Raw genomic sequence first — 20,570 nt, 5'->3', positions numbered from 1 at the left:
TGATTGTCATTTGCCTGTATATTAAGTCATCATTTCGAAAAATACATAGTAATTGAAGCAAAAATGCTGTATTTTTGAGTGCAGGTTGCAATGTGTTCTGTCGAAGAAAACATATTAAACTTATTTAAAAGGATAATAATGTTATGGCAAATATACATGATCTCCATAATTTTAGTTCATTGTGAAAGCTCCATTTATTTCTGCAATCCATTTCATAATCCAACATTTCTTGGTGGGAGGGATAAAGTTATGGCTTATGTCAGAATTGTTGAGCCAGATCTTAGATCAAAATTTGTTGTGATAAATAAGTTTCACTATGTTTAAGAATGCCATGAAATCGAAACACATTCAAGCATCCAAGTTGGGTCGTTGCTGTAGTGTGTGTGTGTGTGTGTGTCTATGGGCATGTGTGTGTCTATGGGTGTGTGTGTGTGTGTGTGTGTGTGTGTGTGTGTGTGTGTGTGTGTGTGTGTGTGTGTGTGTGTGTGTGTGTGTGTGTGTGTGTGTGCAAACATGCGTGCGCAGGTCTGCGTGTCTGTATGTCTTGCCGGGGATTAGGACGACTAGACAATGCCTCTGTCTTGTCTGATATGACCTCCTCAAGGGCTTCATGTAAGTCGTCAGCAATTTTTCCCTTCAATTCATTCCCATAATGAGATTAGCCTAGCAATTACAAATAATCCAACCGCCCAATCACAAGACAGTTGGTCACCACGGCGCATCCTTCGCATTTGACAAATTTGATATTGCTGCTTAAGACCATAGCTAGTTTATACTTGAACACAATACAATCATTTCAAATTAAAAAAGTGATTGTGGTGATGTTAAACAATATAACTTTAGGAACTCTCAAAGATACTGAGGACTGAGGATAAAGATGTGCTTAATGAATGATACAATCCCATATAAATGTGTCTCAGGACCCGAGCCCTACACCAACAGTTTGTCATGACATAAAATAAGAGGTTAAGTAACCTCAGAAAATCAGCAAGATATAAACCCTCAAATTAAATTTCTCTCTCTTTCCCGCTTCATTTGCTGATGCTACCTAATAACCCTAGTGTGTGTGTTAGGGGGGTGGGGTGGAGAGAGAGAGAGAGAGAGAGAGAGAGAGAGAGAGAGAGAGAGAGAGAGAGAAAGAGAGACATAACAACACAAGACATAAACCGATTGCGTGGCCAGATTTATCCCCAAGGTGTTTTGAGGGCATCTCTGGGTCTGATGGAGGCTAATAAGCTTAGCACTTCGGGTATATTGTCCGCCATGCTTACAGGCCAGGTTTGCTGAGGGTAAAACGCTAAACGTGTGGATTACCTCCAACACATCCCTTTAAAGTGCTGTATAGCCAGGACTTAGCTAATAGGATCCTGGGGTGGGACAGGGTGGGGAGCTTGCTGGCCTGTCCATGGGCAACAGATGTACGGGGCAGACGGCTGCTGGGTTAACTGGGGGATTACAGGCCCCAGATTAGACGGTTTTCTGGGGGGGATTTCCACGAGGGCCATGGGGGTAAAATCTTCCAAGTGTGTGTAACACTGTTATGCCAACTTTGGATCGCTCAGACTTTGATACAGAGTATTTCCCATTACAGTATTGGTGCATACATCATGACATGAACAAAGACCTCTATTGAAATAGGAGCCAAATGCATTTTGTGCCACCCTGATTCTCCTCTCAGGAAGCCAGACACTCAGTGCCCTGGGATTATGTAGAGCTGCATTATTGGGCTGTCGTTTACAGTATCATATTGGCTAATGGGATTTACGCAGTGTGGAGAGCTAATTGGAGGTGTCTAAGAAGATTGTGCGGGTGTACACAAGCTGCTGGCTCAGCCAAGAACAATGAGGTGTGTGTGTGTGTGTGTGTGTGTGTGTGTGTGTGTGTGTGTGTGTGTGTGTGTGTGTGTGTGTGTGTGTGTGTGTGTGTGTGTGTGTGTGTGTGTGTGTGTGTGTGTGTGAGAACGGGCCTGGGTTTGTTTGTTTGTGCCAACAGCTTTGTGAAACAAAGTGACATGATTTCCCAAGCTGTTTTATTCGCAAGCAAAGCATTTGATTGTTTCTTATTTGCTGCAAACGGTTTCATAAAATAAACAGGCAGGAAGCATGACACAAAAATTCTCTGATTCTTTGCCTGAAGATTGTTTTGAAATTCTGAAATGAATGTGTGCCTTCTGCTTGACAAGAGCGAAGTGTGAAATAAAGAAAATTAAAGTCACCAGCTGTTTTTTTCAGTAGGACTTAACTCAGTTGGATTCAATCGTATTCGTTGAAAATGAATAGGCCACATTCGAATAGCTCTCTCGTGCATAACATGCGCCGCCAGCTATTTAATGTTTTAATCTCTGCTGCGCCCTGGTGTTAGAAATAGGAACTCATACGGGGAAAAACCCCACACATAATTACTGTATAGCTGTGTAACGTAGCCTGATTGAAACTGGCTAAAGTAGACCTAAAGGCATAAGAGACATACGAGTTGCAGATAATTGCGTCTACACCTGGTGAAACAGGATGGCCCTCCATCAATATTTGATCTGTTTGTGTCTCCCATCCCCTCCCCAGGCTTCGACCACCGTTTGACCGGCGGGGTTGTCATGACGCCACGGGAGCAGCTGAGGAAGATGACGGCGCTTGGTGAGCAGGGGGCGCTGGATGAGAAGCACTGGTACCGCCTGGTTAACGGCATGTCCGCCGGAGGTAAGGCAATTACCTTACAAATGACCTTGCATATACTTACAAATGTGGCTTTAGACAACTTAGATTCAAGAATGTGGATGTTAAGTCAACATGAGTTTGTGCAAAAACTTTTGTGTACAAATTTGGCTTGCAGGCTGTTTATAAAGTGAGCCGCACATTGTTTGTTCAGGGCACGTTTCCCACTCTAGAGTCAGAAAACAGCAGAGATTTTAATATATGCCTACCTTCTGGCTTTGGTTGTTCTGAGGCTGTTCTTTTACTGCACTGTAGCTATAGTTGCTTTCTCGCTGAGCTACATCATGGGGGGGATCTCTGCTTGTTCTCCAGAGCTGAGGCAGAGGCAGGAGATGATCATGCGGAACCAGATGGCCATGGCTCCACAGATCCTCAGCCAGGGGCAGCAGAGGATGCACGGGGTCCCCACACAGTTTGAACCCCGCTTCATGGAGAGGTCAGTACCTTCAAATACTGCAAGAATTTGCCACATTGGTGGATTACAGGTGGAGACTTTAGCGCAATGGTCTGCTTCGCCTGTAACTTCTGCGACTCTTTGTGATCTCAGCAGTGGCGTAACAAGCCAACGACGGGCCCGTAAGCAGGATGGTTTTTGGCCGGAGGGAGAATCTGTAGAATCTTATAATGCTTACATTAGTGTTGGATTGCAGGCGGACGGGATTGTTGACAGGGGGAGGGGGGGGGGAGCAACTCAGGAGCAGCTCAATTTGAAACTTGGAACTAGCGCTGAATGCAGGGCCCGGGCGATAAGATGAAGTCGCTGGGGTGGTTGGAGCCCTCCGAAGATTGACGGCCCCCCTGATTGGTCAGGGCCCGTAAGCAACTGGAGTACCTGCTTACCGATAGTTACGCCACAGGATCTCAGCCACAACCACGCCGTTGAAGTAGCGCTCGAACATCGTTGAGTCTGCGCTGAGTTTTAAAAGACTGGAGTAGACTATAGAATAAAGTAACAACCAAAACATTGTAATTGGCCTCCATGCTGCTTGTTACTGTTTAGTAACCCTGGTAACTCTGTTTCCGGAACGTTTGTCATGTTGAATGTGACATAGCTGGAAAAAAACGGAAAGGCAAACTTGTCGCATGAAAGTGGGAAAGGAGTCAATCGCCTGATTGTAGTGGGTTGATCCTGCATATACAAGCAGCTTTTTGTGTCAAAAGGGTATTATTAATATCTCTTGCCTTGGGTTGACAACTCTCATGTCTCTCTATCTCTGCAGGGAGATGGTCCCCCCCACAGAGATGGTATCTTCTGAAGCCAGACAAATGCACATGGGAAACCACCTTGGCCCGCCACTCATGCCACATGCCAACGTTCATCCTGGAAGAAACTTCTCAGGAGCAGGTAATGGTGGCTCCGCCCCCACACACACACTTTACCATGTCAAATACAGACCCTCAAGCATGAGAACAAATCGTTATGAAGTGTTAATAATCACCACCCATCCCGTGCCAACCCCTTTGGGTCGCCTCCTCCATGTTTTGTCTGTCCCAGCAGGCTATGGCTTCTTGCCCTCAGAACCCATGGAAACAGTTGCCCGGCGACAGGAGCTCATTCATAAGCAGAACATAGCCAGGTATTGTGCAGCCACATAACTCAACATTTTTTATAAAGTCAAACCAACGGGCGAGCAATACTTGACTCGAGTCCAAGTGAAATCCAAGTGACTGTTAATACAAGTCAAATTTGATCAAATTCCATGAACCTTCCCTTGTGGTGAAGTAAGAATAGCTAACACCCACGCCCCCTGCCTTCTCGCTGCTACGACACCCGACGGGCTCACGCACTGCATGTCCTTGTCCTTGCGTGTGTCCAGGATGGAGATGAACGCCATCCTGCACCAGAAGGAGCTAGAGAGCGCCCACCAGAAGGGGCTGATGGGAATGGAGAACCCGCTCCTGTACCAGGCCAACGCCATGGCCTTCAGGGGACGCCAGCGCATGACCGATGGCCACGACGTCTTCGTGGACCGGCCCTCGCTGGAGGACCTGCACTCCAACAGCATGGTCATGTCCGCCAGCCCCTACCCGCCCATGAGCACCCTGCATCGGGAGAGAGGGCGCCGGGCGGGGAGAAGGCCCGCCAGCCACAAGAGCACGGAGAGCACCATGGCCAGCCTGAAGGGCCACGCCGAGGACAAGGGCGTGGAGCGGAGCCCCGGCGCCGCGTCTGGCGAGGAGAAGGACGCGGAGGCCAAGGGGGACGCAGGCGAGGAGGCCGGCGCCCACAAGACGCACCTGCCCATCAAGATGGAGTCGGAGCTGACGGCGGCGGCGAGGAAGAACTACAAGGAGGCGGAGCAAGGCCTGCGGAAAGCCTGCGGCAACGGTCAGGGCGGCTCCCCGGACGCGGCCAACAGCGTGGACAAAGACATGGCCGGCCAGTGCTCGGCTTTTCAGGACAAGTTCATGTTCCCCGCCGCGGCTGGGAATCTCACAGGCGTACCGCACATGTTCCCAGTGCCTGGTCTCATTCAACCTGGTACGCTTCCATTCAATCCATGTTTTCATGTATGCCATTGTATTATTGTACACTGCAACAAGTTGATAATTTGTTGTTTTCAACAGGTCAGCCCAATCTCTATCTCAATGGGGAAGAGGCCTCTGAAAACATGAGGAAATGGACTGTGGATGATGTTTCTAATTTCATCCACAATATACCCACTTGCTCTGAATATGCCCAGGTTGGTTTGGTGCGGTCACTTTGTTTTTTGAGTATCTTGTGGCCTTCCGATATATATAAAACTCTTTACTGTGTTGTATTAAAGCAAAGTGATTTCACGCTGCAGGTCTTCAAGGACCACATGATTGATGGGGAGACGCTGCCCCTGCTCTCTGAAGAGCATCTCCTGGACACGTTGGGGCTCAAGCTAGGGCCCGCCCTCAAGGTCCGCTCTCAGGTACGGAGACAGGGACTCATGATAGGAGACTACTGTGTTTTTACTGTGTTCTGGTTAGGGATCAAAATGAAAGTCACCAAACGCTTAAGTGCATATCAAGGACACTTTTACTGTGCTGGAACACTAGTTATTACAATGATGGATCACTGATTGTCTCAAATTGGTGCAAGTTGATGTCCACTTACCTTTGATGTCGTCTCTTGGGTTGAGCATTTTGGTATTGTGGAACCTTTTATTATTATTTTGGAAAAAGTGTGCATCAGCAAACATTTTTAGCCTTGTCGTCAAAAACCTCTGGCTAAAGAACCTAACCACTAACCACTGACATTGAATGACATTTAAAACGGTCTTATGGTCCCTCTGATAGAATAACTCAGCCTGCCCCCCCCCCCAGTTCAAATATTCTAGAAGCACTGCGTTGCTGACATGCACATAAAAGAGAGTGCGGTGTTCATCGATTATTGATGGAACACGGTTTCTAACGGACCCGCCGCCCGCTCCCCCTCAGGTGTCGAGGCGCCTGGGCAGCATGTTCTACATGATGAACCTCCCGCTTCCCGCCACCGCCGCAGCAGCCATCCAGGCCGCATCCGACAAGCCCGGCGACAGGTCGTCGGAGGTTGGGTCGCCCGTCGCGTGCAACAGCGAGGAGATCATGGGGAGCCCGAGAGAAGCGGACCTCCTCAAACCGGAGCACCTCAACGAGACGGAGAACCACTCCCCTCCTTCTGCGAGCAGCGAGACCGCGTAGGTAGCGTAGGAGAGCTGCGTTATGAGGCCCGATTTCTGGATGGGGTTCTGGATGCTGTTGTAGGCCTACATGGTAGGCCTGTTCGCTGATTGTTTTATGGATGTTTTTTACATACCTGTTGACACCTACCTGCATACCTGTTGATACATACCTGTTGATAGTTGGCTTTTATCGGTTTACCTTGTAATAGACTGCACATCTTGCAATCAGGGACAACTCACAATAAACATAATTTGTCTATTTTGTTTGCCATAGCTCTAAAAGTGAAGTAAAATGACATGTCTGCTATTTTTTAGATACAATGGGAGAAGCTTTTTATCTATCCTTAATATTGGTGTTTGTTCACAAAACCGTGAATTATTGAACCATAGGCCTATATCCTATTCTGTGTTTAACTCTTTATTGAGGCTGCTATTGCTCTTTTCTCAGCGTTTGTACAGAATTTGAAATGATTACATATTTTTTAAGTCTTTGTTTATGTTTAGGATGATGAAAAGGGTTTTTACTATGTGAAGGTGAAAATCCTAATTAAATTGGTTTACGAATGTTTGCATGTAAATAAAGACTTTTTCTATTTAGCATCCTGAGTCAGCCCCATTATTCATATTCTGATATATACCCCAAGAATAAATGCATGCATGCCTTTAAATTATCATCATGAAATAAGCTTGTTAATATGCCTTGTGGAGGGGAATTAATAACCTATATTCCATAATTAATTGGGTCTGCGATTCGGGATAGTACTCACAATGCGCATGCGCGTACACGTCAGAAGAAGAGCTGAGTTGGAGGATCATGGCGGAGCGCAGGAGGCACAAGAAGCGGATCCAGGTACCATCTTTCCCCTAAAGTCTCTTGCGGGCGAACAAAGCGACAATTTATAGAAACATACAAGACTTTACAAACGGTCTCATGACATATCTCGACCACAACCAGTCCAAGTGTTTACCTTCTCAGGCGAATAGATGAGCGCACATTATAGCTAACTACGCTAGCTTTAGCTGTTTGGCCAAACTGTGCCAATGTTTTTATTTTTGAAAACTTATTGGAAACACGTTTATGTTCCCACAAAGACACTTGAATACGTCCTGGGGTTCAAAATGCCACAGTCGCCGTTACAAGGACGCTAGCAGGCGTGCGGACTGTCCAAACACAAGACAAGTGCATCCATTTCAACTGGTTGGAGAACGTTAGCCCGCTAATCTGCGTCAGATCCTTCCCTCTCTGCGTTACACACGTTAATTACACAGCAAATAAACAACTCTTCAGTAAACACCGGCTACAGCTGCAGTGCCAACCGCACAGAAGGCAAGACAAAGCCTCCGTCTCACAGATCATGGCAGATGATGATCTTCATTAGAGGACGACAAACGTGTTTCTATGTAAAATACTTAAGTCAGGATATAGGAAAGAGGCCATCGTCATGACATGCCTGCATCATAACGAGGCCGGCATGTCGTTTGTTGCTGCTTTATGACCGGCATTATACAATAGTTACCATGTGTTGGGTTGCACAACAGTACAACCTCTCCTCGTCTCTATATCGCATGGTGTGATACAGGGGAAGGGGTCTTCACGAAATTAAGCATTGCTTTACGTTTACATTTTGAGAGGTTTTGGTTTTCTTGTTTACTTTGTGGATGCTGTGTTATTTTGACGTTTTTGCGTGCTGCTTTGCACTAAAATCATCCACATTTAGATATGTTGTGTTTGGTCCTAATACTTTTTTTTGCACGGTGCAGCAGTTTAAATAAACTGTTGTACATAGTTTCTCCTGTGTAATACTAGCCAACTAGCTTTGCATTCTGGGGAAATGGCCAAGTGCTGGCAAGCTAAGCTCGCTTTGTGGGCCCCCAGAGAGGGCTGTGTGTGTGTTGGTGTGTGACTGGTCTTTGACATACGGGAGTAGATTCAAGATGATATCTGTGCGTTCTGTCCAGGTAGAATATATAGATGAAGACCCAGGGCCCTAGGGGTCTCTCTCTCTCTCTCTCTCTCTCTCTCTCTCTCTCTCTCTCTCTCTCTCTCTCTCTCTCTCTCTCTCTCTCTCTCTCTCTCTCTCTCTCTCTCTGAGATGCCTGTGTGTTGACATGCAGAACACCACTTCAGGTTGGCAGGCGGATGCTGGTCTTAGTACATCCACAGAGAGCACCTTACATCCCTTCATTTGCCCTGATCAGCAGCTGTCTGTAAGAACTCGCTTGTGAACTCTCCTATGCAGACTCTAAGCACAGAGACAGTTCAGCTAGGCTGACAAAGCACCTTTTTTCCTTCCATTTCCCATGTGAGCAAAATTAAGATGTGACATGTCCCAAATTGTATAGATAACGGCGTCTTTAATGGCCATAGGATTTCTGATTTAAAGTGGCTTGTGAGTGAAACGTTCTCGCTTAAATATGAACCCACGAGATTCTAGTTTATTTCCAAGAGGTTAGAGGTGATCTTTGATAGAAGTGGTTGGTCTAGTGTGAAACCGTTTCAATACAGTGGTACATTTCATAGGTGTCTTGTCGCTCGAATAGTATAGAAGAAGTAGGCTTGGGCGGTATCTTTTTTTTTCCATGCCTTTCTGACATTTCACTGGGGTATACGGTGTATATGACGTATTTGGGTAAAAAAACGAAATAAAGCTGAAAGAAGTCATTGTAGCATGTATGACATTGTCTAGCCTTCAATGCTGTGGGTCTAATGTGAAATTTGCCAACATCGACAAGTCTTGCTCAGATTAAATTCTTATGGCCTATAGAATTATGAATAGGATATAAGCGCCCTTCTTCCATAGATTCAGTCCAAATCTCAATAAGTAGGACCCACTTCTTTTTTAGTTTAGAGGCAGCAAGTTCCACCAATGTACACATTGGTGGAAAGTATGTTTATCCTGGATTATATACAGTTTATGTGCGTTACACCCACACCGGAGTGCCACTGGCCACACTGTTTTTCACCTGCTTTTTGCTGTTGTAGAGCTAGTGGGATACACTTCTAAACAGCAATTTAGTAGTATTACTCCTACTCTCGTGATCGCGTCTTCAGTTCCCTGCATCAGATCGCTGTATTTTGGAGTGTCAATATCTGTTGAATATCCAATATATACAGCAGCAGTGTGCTGCTATAACTGTCACTTTCAGTTTCCTGGGCATTTCAGTCTCAACAACAATGCAAATGTATATCGTGTATCAGGGAAGACTTTATTTTGGACTATTTAATTATATATCCTGCTATATATATATATCCTGGGAAAAAGTTTAACAGAAAGAGGTGCGTTTGTATTTTTGACAGTATTTAATATCATACCTTCTGTATTTCTGAATACCTTGGTATAACCGTGCTACCGGCCCAGCCTAGCATGAAGGATGACCAAGGGTAATTGTCCATCTAATCATGTATGTTATGCAGTCGTAAGTGGGTATGTCAATGGACACAGGTACATGGTTGTGTGTGTGTGCTCCTGCAGGAGGTGAGTGAGCCCACCAAGGAGGAGAAGGCGGTGGCTAAGTACCTCCGGTTCAACTGCCCCACCAAGTCGACCAGTATGATGGGCCATCGGGTGGACTACTTTGTCGGTCAGTTCTCTAGCTCTCTCTTCATCTCATTTACATTTACATTTAGGGCATTTAGCAGCATCCAAAGCGACTTACAATAAGTACATTTGTCATAAGAAGTGAAACAATATATCGCCGTTGGTACAGTAAAGATGTTCATAGAACCAAGTGCAAGTACTAACAATCGCCAGGCTAACCCCATTCCCCGTATACAGCAGTGATAGCTAGCTACTGCAGATGCTACACAACTAAGTACATGCTACACAACATGCATGCACAACACAATTAAGTACATGCTACACAATTAAGTACAATGAATGAACACAACCTGCATTAAGTGCGTTCATCCAGTGCCAGGACGTACAACAAACAATAGTGCAACAGACAAATGAGGGACTGAATGTAGAGTCTAGATGAACTCTGAACAGGTGGGTTTTGAGTCGTTTACGGAAGCTGGTGAGTGACTCTGCGGTCCTGACATCAGCAGGGAGCTCGTTCCACCACTGTGGTCCCAAGATATGGTCTCCAAGTCTCTCTCTTTGTCATTTTGTGTGTGTGTGTGTGTGTGTGTGTGTGTGTGTGTGTGTGTGTGTGTGTGTGTGTGTGTGTGTGTGTGTGTGTGTGTGTGTGTGTGTGTGTGTGTGTGTGTGTGTGTGTGTGTGTGTGTGTGTTGAATGATATGCACCATGAGGATATACTGATGCTGCTCCTGGACTTTGATTGCAGTCTGATACCAAACAGTGTATTGGGGGGAAAAAGCCCCACTATAGAAATATTTAACAGCAGACCATGTACATGGTGTGATAATGGCTGTAGTCAGAAAGTTATGTTTCAAACATACAATCTGGTTTTACAGCCCTCACTGGACTACCACAGTTTAAGCCTAGTGAGGGAGTAGCAGAAGAAGTGTCACAGATTAATTGACTCGGATGAACTGCCACAGTTCTAAGTAGGACAAAACCTAAGGTGAAGAGCTGAAGAGGAGGACGAGTGCCTTTTAAAGTACTGCTCCGATTTATTTTGGTCTTTAGGGCAAACCTTTTGTTTTTCCATTTTATGGTATTGTCTTTCTTTTATCTCATCTCCCATGGCTGTGACACATCATATCAACAGCATATGGATCTGCTGTTTGTTTTAGTGCTATCCACGTAATAGCGGCTGACAGATCAGGACATGTGTCCGGAAATGCTATCCTTTAATAAGCATAGCAGACTCTATATGGTCCCCTGTATGAAGGGTCAGTTACATTGTGGTAAGTTATGTAAAACGTACATGAGTGCAACATGCTAAAGAGCAACAATTGTGGGTCCAAATTCTGTGTTTGGAGTGATTCATTGGAGTGCATTCATTTCTATTTTTTTATTTATTTCATTTATTTTTTTGACTACCTTTACTTGAAAGTAATATTAGAAGAACATGTCTAAAGCCCGAGCCGAAAGATGTTCACACAAATGGCAATTTTCCAGTGCAATGTACTCTGAAAGTGCCTGATATTTATTTTCTTTTACTGCTGATATGCATAGGGATGCACCGATTCCACTTTTTTCTCAGGCCAAGTACAAGTAGTTTTATTTGGGGTACTTCAGAGTACTGGTATGAGTACTTAATAACACCATTGCTGTTGGGCCACTGTGTCAGTGGGAATTCGAACACCTTTAGATCTTAAAAAAATTGTTTTTGTCTGAGAGTTCTAGAAAAGAGGGGGGCGTGTTATTGCCATGGTTACGGCACACAGTGACTTCGTCATACCTTTTTTAGTACCACACACACACACACACACACACACACACACACACACACACACACACACACACACACACACACACACACACACACACACACACACACACACACACAGTACTGGTATACAATACGTTTCTGAAGACTAAACTTTCTTTCGGAAGCCACAGTCAACCACTGCCCAGGCAGAGGTCCACACAAACGTGCTGCCGGGGTCCCTTGGTCGAGGGGAGTGTTGGTTTTGGTGGTTATATCTGATAGAGTACATGAGCACAGCACCGGCCCCCCGTCTAAGTACCGGTACTGGGATCGGTGCATCCCTAGATATGCATGTTTGAATGCGTCCTTTGTTCCCTAATCCTGTGTCTTATCTGTACTGTAACAACAACGCGCTCCTCTGCTCCCTCTGTCCTGTAGCCTCCAAGGCTGTGGACTGTCTGCTGGACTCCAAGTGGGCCAAGGCCAAGAAGGGAGAGGAGGCCCTGTTCACCACCCGGGAGTCCGTGGTGGACTACTGCAACCGGTAGGCTGTAGATAGACCTCGCTGAAACACAGCCACTCTCTTTATGGCCTGTTTGCTTTTATTTCAGACCCAATAACTGGAGAAATAGGACGTGGTGATGTGCCAAGCATGAATGTTGTCTTTATATTTGGATCTGTGTCACAGAGATTTAGTTTAAGATCAGTTTTAGACAGTAAAACCGTCTTAAGGGCTGATTATGGTTCCACATTCACACAACGCAATGACCACGCAGACGCTTCGACGCAGTCGTGAACCTTTATGGTTCTGCGTCGGGTTTTAGTGAGCGGACCAATCACAGCTCTTGTGGCTGTGTCGCCTCAAGGGAAATGTAACATTTTTTGGGAGGCGCATGTCAGGCCCTTGCGGTGGACGCAAGGAGGGTCCGCAACCCCCTTGCGTTGTGTGAACGTGGAACCATAATCAGCCCTTTAGTCATGTAGTTTAAGGCAGTCACATTGTCTTAAAGAGATACGTTTTTAGATTGAATTAGGTTACGTTAGATTCATAGTAAACATTTAAAAAATATGTAGTCTTAGGCCAGCTGTACTAGTGCATCGGTGCCAAAACGGACAAAAACAAACAAAAGGCAGTCTAACTGGCACACTGTCATTAGATTTATAGCAGGAAGCATGCCGTCTGTTGTTGTTTGATCACCTGTCTGGGGCAACACATGACCTTGAGCCAACAGAGTTATCAGAGGGGGGGGGGGGGGGGGGGTTAGCCACACACCCCTGGCTAGAACCACTCTAGTATTTCTCAGTTTTAAAACACTCAAAGCAATGCCATTTGTTTTTGTTTTCTGATCAATCATCATGTCTGCACTATGCTGGCAATAATTTATGTTGCGCTGTGTTGCCAACTCTTCCAGTCAAAACACCCCGTGGTTGTCATCATAGTTTCTGCCAACAGGTTTAATGAGTGTGTCCTAGCAGTGTACATCAGTGAATGCATTTGCATGCAAAACACTGCCAAAACTAAGCCCCTCCAGTCCTCCGTAGTGTGATTAGTTGCAAAATAGTTGTTTTGCTTAATAGTAACTGCCTCCGAAACACGTGTTTAATCAGTCTGACGGTTGTTGTTGTTGTTGTTGTTGTTAGACTCCTGAAGAAGCAGTTCTTCCACCGCGCTCTCAAAGTGATGAAGAAGAAGCCGGAGAAGGAGATAAAGAAAGAGAAGGAGAAGGAGAAGGAAAAGGAGAAGGAGAAAACCAAGGGAGACAGCAGCAAGGAGGAGGAGAAAAAGGGGAAAAAAGACAAAGAGAAGAAGAAGGACTCTGACGAGGCTAAGAAAGAGAAGGGTGTACGTACACACTCGCTGCCATTTGGATTCTAGACTCTTAACGCTATATCGTCGCCTTGCTGCTACCACACACAGCAAAGGGTCAGGAGGAATGCTAAAAAAAATACACTTGTATGTCAAATAGTCATATCTGTCATCTTATCGCTTCACAAGGCCCATCACTAGGGGTCATGTTGACAAATTATCTGGTGAAATCATCTGAGAATGGATTTCACCAGATAATTTGTCAACATGGGGCCTTATGAAGTTTTTCCATTTAGTCATCCATTCGCTTGGGCCATTACTGACGGCCATTTGAAAGTTCACCACTGAATGCATGTATCTGAATATAAAGTGTAACGGCGCAAGGGTTGTGTTTGCTCTGCAGGACGACAGCCCCGGCTCCCCCAAGAAGAAGAAGGACGTGAAGAAGAAGTTTAAACTGGAGCCCCACGAGGACCAGCTCTTCCTGGACGGAAACGAGGTAGAGAGACACTGACAGCGAGAGAGACACTGAGAGAGAGGAAGAGAGAGTGATGGCCACACGTAGGCATTTAAAGCACGCCTCAAGTGTTAGATTGCATGGTGAACCTTCAGTGTTGGTGCCACCTGTGTTTTTGTAGGGAGTCGAGCGTCGAAGCCCGTCCTAGCGTTGACACTACCCTGGGCGTAGTGGACAGCTCGGGTTTCCACGTTGACTCTGTGCTCAAGGTTCAACTCTGAACCCAGTGAAAGCCGACCCCTTAAGATTAGAGTTATCTTTGACTTTGTAAAACCAACAGAATGTTAACGCCAACGGCAGTAAACATTATATTATATAATAGTAGATAGAGTATTAGAGTAGAGTGGTAATAGAGTATTTCCTACTTAAATGTATATGTATGAGTGCAGAACGTTGGCTGGCTCTGTGCCTTTCCCCAAACCTCACTTTTGAGAATCGCTTTCTAAGAATGTTAGGCAATCTTTTAAGAAGACCACAAAGACATGGAAATACGTCCATGTCTAAGTCCATCGGAACAGCCGTGAATAATTTAATCTTGAAAATGCCTTGATAATGCTCTTCCACTCTGTCCGCAGGTGTTTGTTTGGATTTATGACCCGGTCCACTTCAAAACCTTTGCTATGGGGCTGATCCTTGGTGAGTCTGTGGCAGATGAGAGTGGCCCTTAACGTCTCTGTGACCCCTCACTGCTGGGTCCTTAACGTGTGGGTGTCTGTGTCTGTCTCTCTAGTCATTGCGGTGATCGCTGCCACACTGTTCCCTCTGTGGCCGGCTGAGATGCGTGTGGGCGTGTACTATCTGAGCGTGGCGGCAGGCTGCTTCGTGGCTAGCATCCTGCTGCTGGCCGTCGGTGAGTATTCCTCAGAGTACCGCTATGCTGCACGTTTCAAAAGGTTATGGTCCGTATGCAGGCATACAGCATATAACTCGCCACAAAACGACAATAAAGAACAACATGGAGAACTGTTGAATCAACAAAGGCAGGGTGTTAAAGCTAAGCTATGTTATACAGTGTGTATGTTTGTGTTTGTATATATCTATTTGTATTCCTTTTTTTTTTATTATATGCACATTTTAAAATGATGCTCAGTCATAACGTTTCATTCTTCCCTTGGAATTGCTTTTTGGTTAATCTTTTTTCTTTAAAGATGAGTCTGCCAATGGGAAACACTCAAAAAAGACTTCCTTCTTGTATTATCTAGTTTGAATACACGTTCAAGCATGTTTGTAAAAAGTATACAGAAACAGCTTGTTTTTGCATTATAAAATGCAAATTTGCTCCTGCGTGCTGATTTATATGCAGAGGATAACAACAATGTAGACTACTCATTTATGTTCATTTGTATTATTAGGTATGATTATTTGTATTATTATTTATTCTTCTTAATATTAATAATGTATTAATAATATTAATAATTCCGATAATGAATTAGGATCATTTTTTATTTATTATTTGCATTGTGATGTATGATTATTTGGATGCATGGTGATTTGCATTGACGAATAACAACGACCTGTGACATGTTCTCTGTATCCGTAGCGCGCTGCATCCTCTTCCTGCTCATCTGGCTGGTGACGGGCGGCCGCCACCACTTCTGGTTCCTGCCCAACCTGACGGCCGACGTGGGCTTCATCGACTCCTTCCGGCCGCTCTACACACACGAGTACAAGGGCCCGCGCTCCAAGAAGGGCTCCGACAAGACGGACGCAGACGGAGATGGAGATGCGGACGGAGATGGAGATGCGGACGGAGATGCGGACGCTGATGCCGATGCAGACGCCGCCGTCACAGACGCCAGCGCCCCGGTGACCTCCACCGCCGGCGCCGCCGCCACCAGCAGCACCTCCACCCCCACCACTGCCAAGACACACAAGTCCGACAGCGACGAGAAGGACTGCGAGGAGGAGGAGGAGGAGGAAGAAGAGGAGGAGGAGGAGGAAGAGGAGGAGGAAGAGATGGTGAAGCCACAGTGTCCGGAACAGTCGGGAGAGGGGGAGGAAGATGATCCTGAGGTGGAGGCGGGGGACAAGGGGGCAGGCGGATCGGGCGTAGCGGTGGTGCCGGCAGAGCGCCACTCGGACACGGAGAGCGAGAGGCGCGAGGAGGACGGCTCGCAGCACAGCAACGGGAACGACTTTGAGATGATCACCAGGGAGGAGCTGGAGCAGCACACAGAGGAGGAGGAGGACGAAGAGGAGGAGGAGGAGAAGGAGAAGGAGGAGGAGGAGCGAGGAGGCGCGGAGACGAAGCCTCCCGGCTGTTGAAACTATAAACTCTTTTTTCTTCATCTCCAGTCCTATTTCTCTTTACCTCTCTATGTCTCTCTGTCCCTTCCTTCGTGGCGGTACTCCCAGGACCGTCCTGCCCCCCCTGCTGACCACAACCTATCTCTCCCTCTTTCTGTCTCGCTGTACCTTTAAGACCGCCTTCTTCCACTACACATGCGACCATACAGACCAGGTGTGAGCGAGGGTGGGGTCGGGGGGCAAGGACCACAATGGTGTTAAGGAGGAGCCAAGATGACAATGGGGGGGGGGGGGAAGAGATGAAAGAAAACAAGTCGAATAAAGCCCACGTAACGGGAGCCTCTTGGTGGATCCCTAGTCTTTACCATCTTCTGCCTCCTGAAGGGGGAAGGGGGGGGCGAAACTGCCATGTTTTTGTTGCCTGAGGAATGAACCTGTCTCACTGATCACTCCCCTACTCCACCCCCTTCCCACCGCCCAAAGGCCACTTCCTGTCCCCCCGCGGCACATCACTTTAAACGGTAAATGTTCCCGCCGCGAATTAAAGCGAGGCGGGAACATTTACCGTTGTCGTCCAGGTCCTTATCTATGGTGACACGCGGTTTGCTTCCCCCTTCGCTCCCTTTCCCGTTTATCGGTCCCAGTATTCCTCAGGCAACACTTGAGCCCAGAGCGGACCAATAGAAATGTCCGTGAACCGGACCAAATCATCCTGCTTTGAACCGGGACCCGGTCCTCCACCATATACCGGGACCCGGTCCCCCACCCCGTACCGGGACCCGGTCCTCCACCCTATACCGGGACCCGGTCCCCCACCCCGTACCGGGACCTGAACCCCCACCCCGTACCAGGACCCGGTCCTCCACCCTATACCGGTACCCGGTCCCCCACCCCGTACCGGGACCTGAACCCCCACCCCGTACCAGGACCCGGTCCTCCACCCCGTACCGGGACCTGAACCTCCACCCCTCACCCCCTGTACCAGGACCTGATCCCCCACCCCGTACCGGGACCTGAACCCCCGCCCCACACCGGGACCCGATCCCCCGCCGATCCTCCACCCTGTAGTGGGTTCTGATCCGCGTGAGGCCGGCAGTCCGGCGGCTCTCTGAAGGTACTTGAGGTGATGGAGGCGCCGTAGCGGGGCCCTTCTGTACGGCGTCACAGTCCAACATGTCGTTCACGTCTGATGCAGGGGTGCAGCTCCGTCTCTTTTCTTTTTTTTGAAAACTGCAGATGAGACGCGATTTCCATTGATTTCTGTTGTTAATTGTTGTCATACATAATTGTCAATATTCCGATTTACAACAGGGAAAAATACAAGAATAATGCCGTCAAAATCTAGTGCCAAATGAACATAGTACACCTTAGTATAATGTTATTATGCATGTTAAGCTCACAGGATGTATTTGGAAACATTTTCGTTTGGTAACACTTAAAAAATGCCACATCCTAAACCTTTTTGTTTTTCTTTTTAAGCCCAGTAAGGGTCCTAATATATGCGGTTTAATCTGAAAGACACAAGTTAAGCGTGTCTGGACTAATTTCACGAGTTATCCCACGCTATCGGTCCATGAGTCTAGTATCCTCTTTCTAGCTCAGGCGTGCAGGGGGGGGGGGCGGGGTCAGAGGAGGCGTGGCTTTCCTTCCATGGCTTTCTCTTCAGACCTTCCTCCCGGCTGTAGTCTCAACTTGCCACCAACAACCCGAAATGACAATTTCATTCATTTGAGAACCAATGAAGCGCCCAGTGGCGTTTAGGAGGCGGGGCCACGCCTGTGGATCCACCACTCCCAGCGCTGACTTCTTCTGGCTAGGATTGCTCCATTTGTTTTTGTTTTTACTCACAGTGAGGATAATATTTAATTATATATATATATATTAAAAAATATCATTTATAAATTGATTTTATTGATATCATATATATATATAGATATCAATATCTATATATATAAATAGATATATATATATATATATATATATACACCTGCATTCAGTCCCGAGACATGGTGAAACCGCTTGTTCATTTTGAACGGTGTGATATCGTCAGTAACAGGAAATGGTTTGGTTTTGTTTCCTTGCTTCTGATGTGTTTCTCCCCGGTAGCAAGCTAATTGGCCAACGAACGGATCCTCACAAGGGGCTTAAATGTGGAATTGTCACTGTTATTCTGATGCTGTAACGTTGAATGTCACTAAACATTAATGTCAGTGGTATCAGAGTCGTCGCGTCGTTCGATACTGTACAGCAATGCTACGCGTGCCTCCCTCGCAGAACCAGTGAATCATTAATGGGCAGATTGGGAAACCAGTTGCTTGTTGACCAACATCTGCAGTCGTCGTCCCCGCTCCCTCGACAGTGTTGCGTAACGTGGCGAGTGTTTATGAAAAACGTGCGCGTGCGTGTCTAGACTCTTTTAGCGTAGAAACTCCAGACCTGTGATCATTTGAATGTCCAGAAGTGAAATCCACCCCCTTACTTGCTTGACTTGTCATTTTTTCTTTGTTTCCTCCCTCACTTTGAAAGAACATTGGAACACTTTGTAGAACGTCCCGGGAAACTTTTTTCAAGCCGCTCCGCTCTTCACTAATTCTTATATCTTTGTTCGTTTGTTTTTTTGTTTTTTGACATGTCTCTCTTCTTTCTGTGTCGCGGTCTTCTGGAAGAACCGTGCCAGTAGTAGCAGCACTCTGATGGTGCCGGAGCGCTCCATAAACACACAAGCTAATCTGTCCCCGAGTGTCGGTCTGTTGTGTGTTGTATTACTCTATTCTGCTGCTGCTGCTGCTTCGCATCGTGTCGCTTTCTGAACATGTACAGACCCTTCCTGTTGGCTCTCTGCTCGGGAAAACAACAGTTCCTCACCCACCTAGTGGTTTTGGATCGACGTAATTCTCCCCCCCCACCCCCCACCCACCCAAGACTGTCTCATGCAATATTATGAGTATAATTTAATTGGATGTCTTGAAATATATCTATATCTTATCATTGCAATAAAAATCTAGAAAGCAGCAGTGTCTTCTGATCATTGACTGTTAGGAGTGACTCACTGGGAGCAAAAAACGGCCCGGGCATTTGCGCATTATAACCGGCCGCGGCTGTAATTGTTGGGGGGGGGGGGGGTAGATAATGCGGGGCCGCCGTCGCTACGGTGGGGCCGCGCGTTCCTAACAAGCATGCCGCTCCGTGATTGGCCGGCCCAAACGGCCCACGAGAGGCCGCGGCCCTTCTGGCATTTGCCCAAATGCCAGACCGTCCAGTCCGTCACTGGACGGAGATATTTGAGTTGTTGATCGCCACCAATTAACTGATATTTGCTTCATTGTAAAAGCAGTGGTATTTGTAATACACGCCCACACGTCAAAGTTGTGGTCCCATTTTTTTTCAGACTGCTCCCCGCTAATTGCTGACCAATCAGGGCATATCCTGCCTAAGTAGTTCGGGGAAAGTTGCTGGTCAAAGTTATAGTAAATATTCAACACAAATTGCAGTGAATCAAGTCAATACTTAGCCATAACTAACCTTGTAAACGACACTCCAAACCATAAACCTTACTATTTCAAACGTTATAATCAGTGTGCGAAATACGGGGGGGGCTGGGCCCCCCCGATTAACCCATGAGACCCCCTGAAAGCCTCAAAAGCAAAATTTGAAGGGGGTCTCAAATTTCGTCAAAAAGAAAATATATATATATTTTTTTTTTTATTATTATTATTGTCACTAATGGTCATTTAAATGTGTTTAAACTCACCATGTCCAGTGGGGTGTTCCAAGAACGGAGGTTTAACAAACACAGAGTTAACGCTGAACTCTAGGTTGATTGATCCTGTGCCGACTAACCCAGAGCTGTCGGTTCCACAGCACCGGTTATGAATTAGTTCAATCAACACAGGGTTGGTCAACACAGGGTTGTGCGCGTTCACGGCAAACCTATAAAGACGTGATGTATGGATCATGGAAATCCTGATCAAAATGGCGAAACGGGCCGCATATTTTACCGATCAAGGTACTAATTATTCTTTTTCCTCCCTCAGCAACTAAAGAATAAAAATGATGGAAGAAAAGTGTTTTTTTTTGTTTTTTTTATTGAAATGATTTCTGCAAATGTGGTCTCGCATCCTTTGTCAGCCCTTACAAACATTTGCGGAATGTGTTCCTCCTCGAGGAACGGGTAAAGTGGGGAGGCATCTCTTTGCGCAGAGTGGCTATATTGTGGAGGACGGCGCATGCAACAATAACATCGCATGCCCGTTCCGGACAAACTCTTAGTCCACGTAGGCATTGGAATCTGGACTTCAATATCCCGAATGTATTTTCAATCTTAACGCGGGTTCTGCTGTGTGCCAGGTTAAATGTTGTCTGTGGTCCAGGAGCGGGAT

At 46.4% G+C, this 20,570-nt stretch overlaps 2 protein-coding genes across 3 annotated transcripts; both read left to right on the top strand.

The window, feature by feature from the left end:
- Nucleotides 1-2,584: 2,584 nt before the first annotated feature.
- samd7 (sterile alpha motif domain containing 7) lies at nucleotides 2,585-6,359 on the top strand (the record flags this gene model as incomplete). Of its 2 annotated transcripts, none has more annotated exons than XM_084480735.1 (8): nucleotides 2,585-2,693; nucleotides 3,021-3,144; nucleotides 3,929-4,053; nucleotides 4,204-4,285; nucleotides 4,526-5,210; nucleotides 5,282-5,392; nucleotides 5,498-5,608; nucleotides 6,117-6,359. In XM_084480735.1, the coding sequence occupies 8 exons, from the start codon at nucleotides 2,591-2,593 to the stop codon at nucleotides 6,357-6,359; spliced, it is 1,584 nt and encodes a 527-aa protein (XP_084336861.1). The 2 variants fall into 2 exon arrangements, with proteins under 2 accessions (XP_084336861.1, XP_084336860.1); XM_084480734.1 differs by having other exon boundaries at nucleotides 2,591-2,693; nucleotides 4,526-5,190; nucleotides 5,277-5,392.
- Nucleotides 6,360-7,138: 779 nt separating this feature from the next.
- On the top strand, nucleotides 7,139-19,615 carry sec62 (SEC62 homolog, preprotein translocation factor). The gene is made up of 8 exons (XM_084481109.1): nucleotides 7,139-7,190; nucleotides 9,814-9,922; nucleotides 12,059-12,164; nucleotides 13,262-13,463; nucleotides 13,831-13,926; nucleotides 14,520-14,580; nucleotides 14,675-14,794; nucleotides 15,485-19,615. Exons 1-8 carry the CDS (start codon nucleotides 7,155-7,157, stop codon nucleotides 16,207-16,209), a joined length of 1,455 nt encoding a protein of 484 aa, XP_084337235.1. The 5' UTR covers nucleotides 7,139-7,154; the 3' UTR covers nucleotides 16,210-19,615.
- Nucleotides 19,616-20,570: the final 955 nt, after the last annotated feature.

The sequence above is a fragment of the Micromesistius poutassou genome (assembly GCF_964030765.1).
Source record: "Micromesistius poutassou genome assembly, chromosome: 16".
Lineage (NCBI taxonomy): Eukaryota > Metazoa > Chordata > Actinopteri > Gadiformes > Gadidae > Micromesistius > Micromesistius poutassou.
The sequence above is the reverse complement of the archived record's forward strand: the minus strand, read 5'-3'. Positions and strand labels throughout refer to the sequence as shown.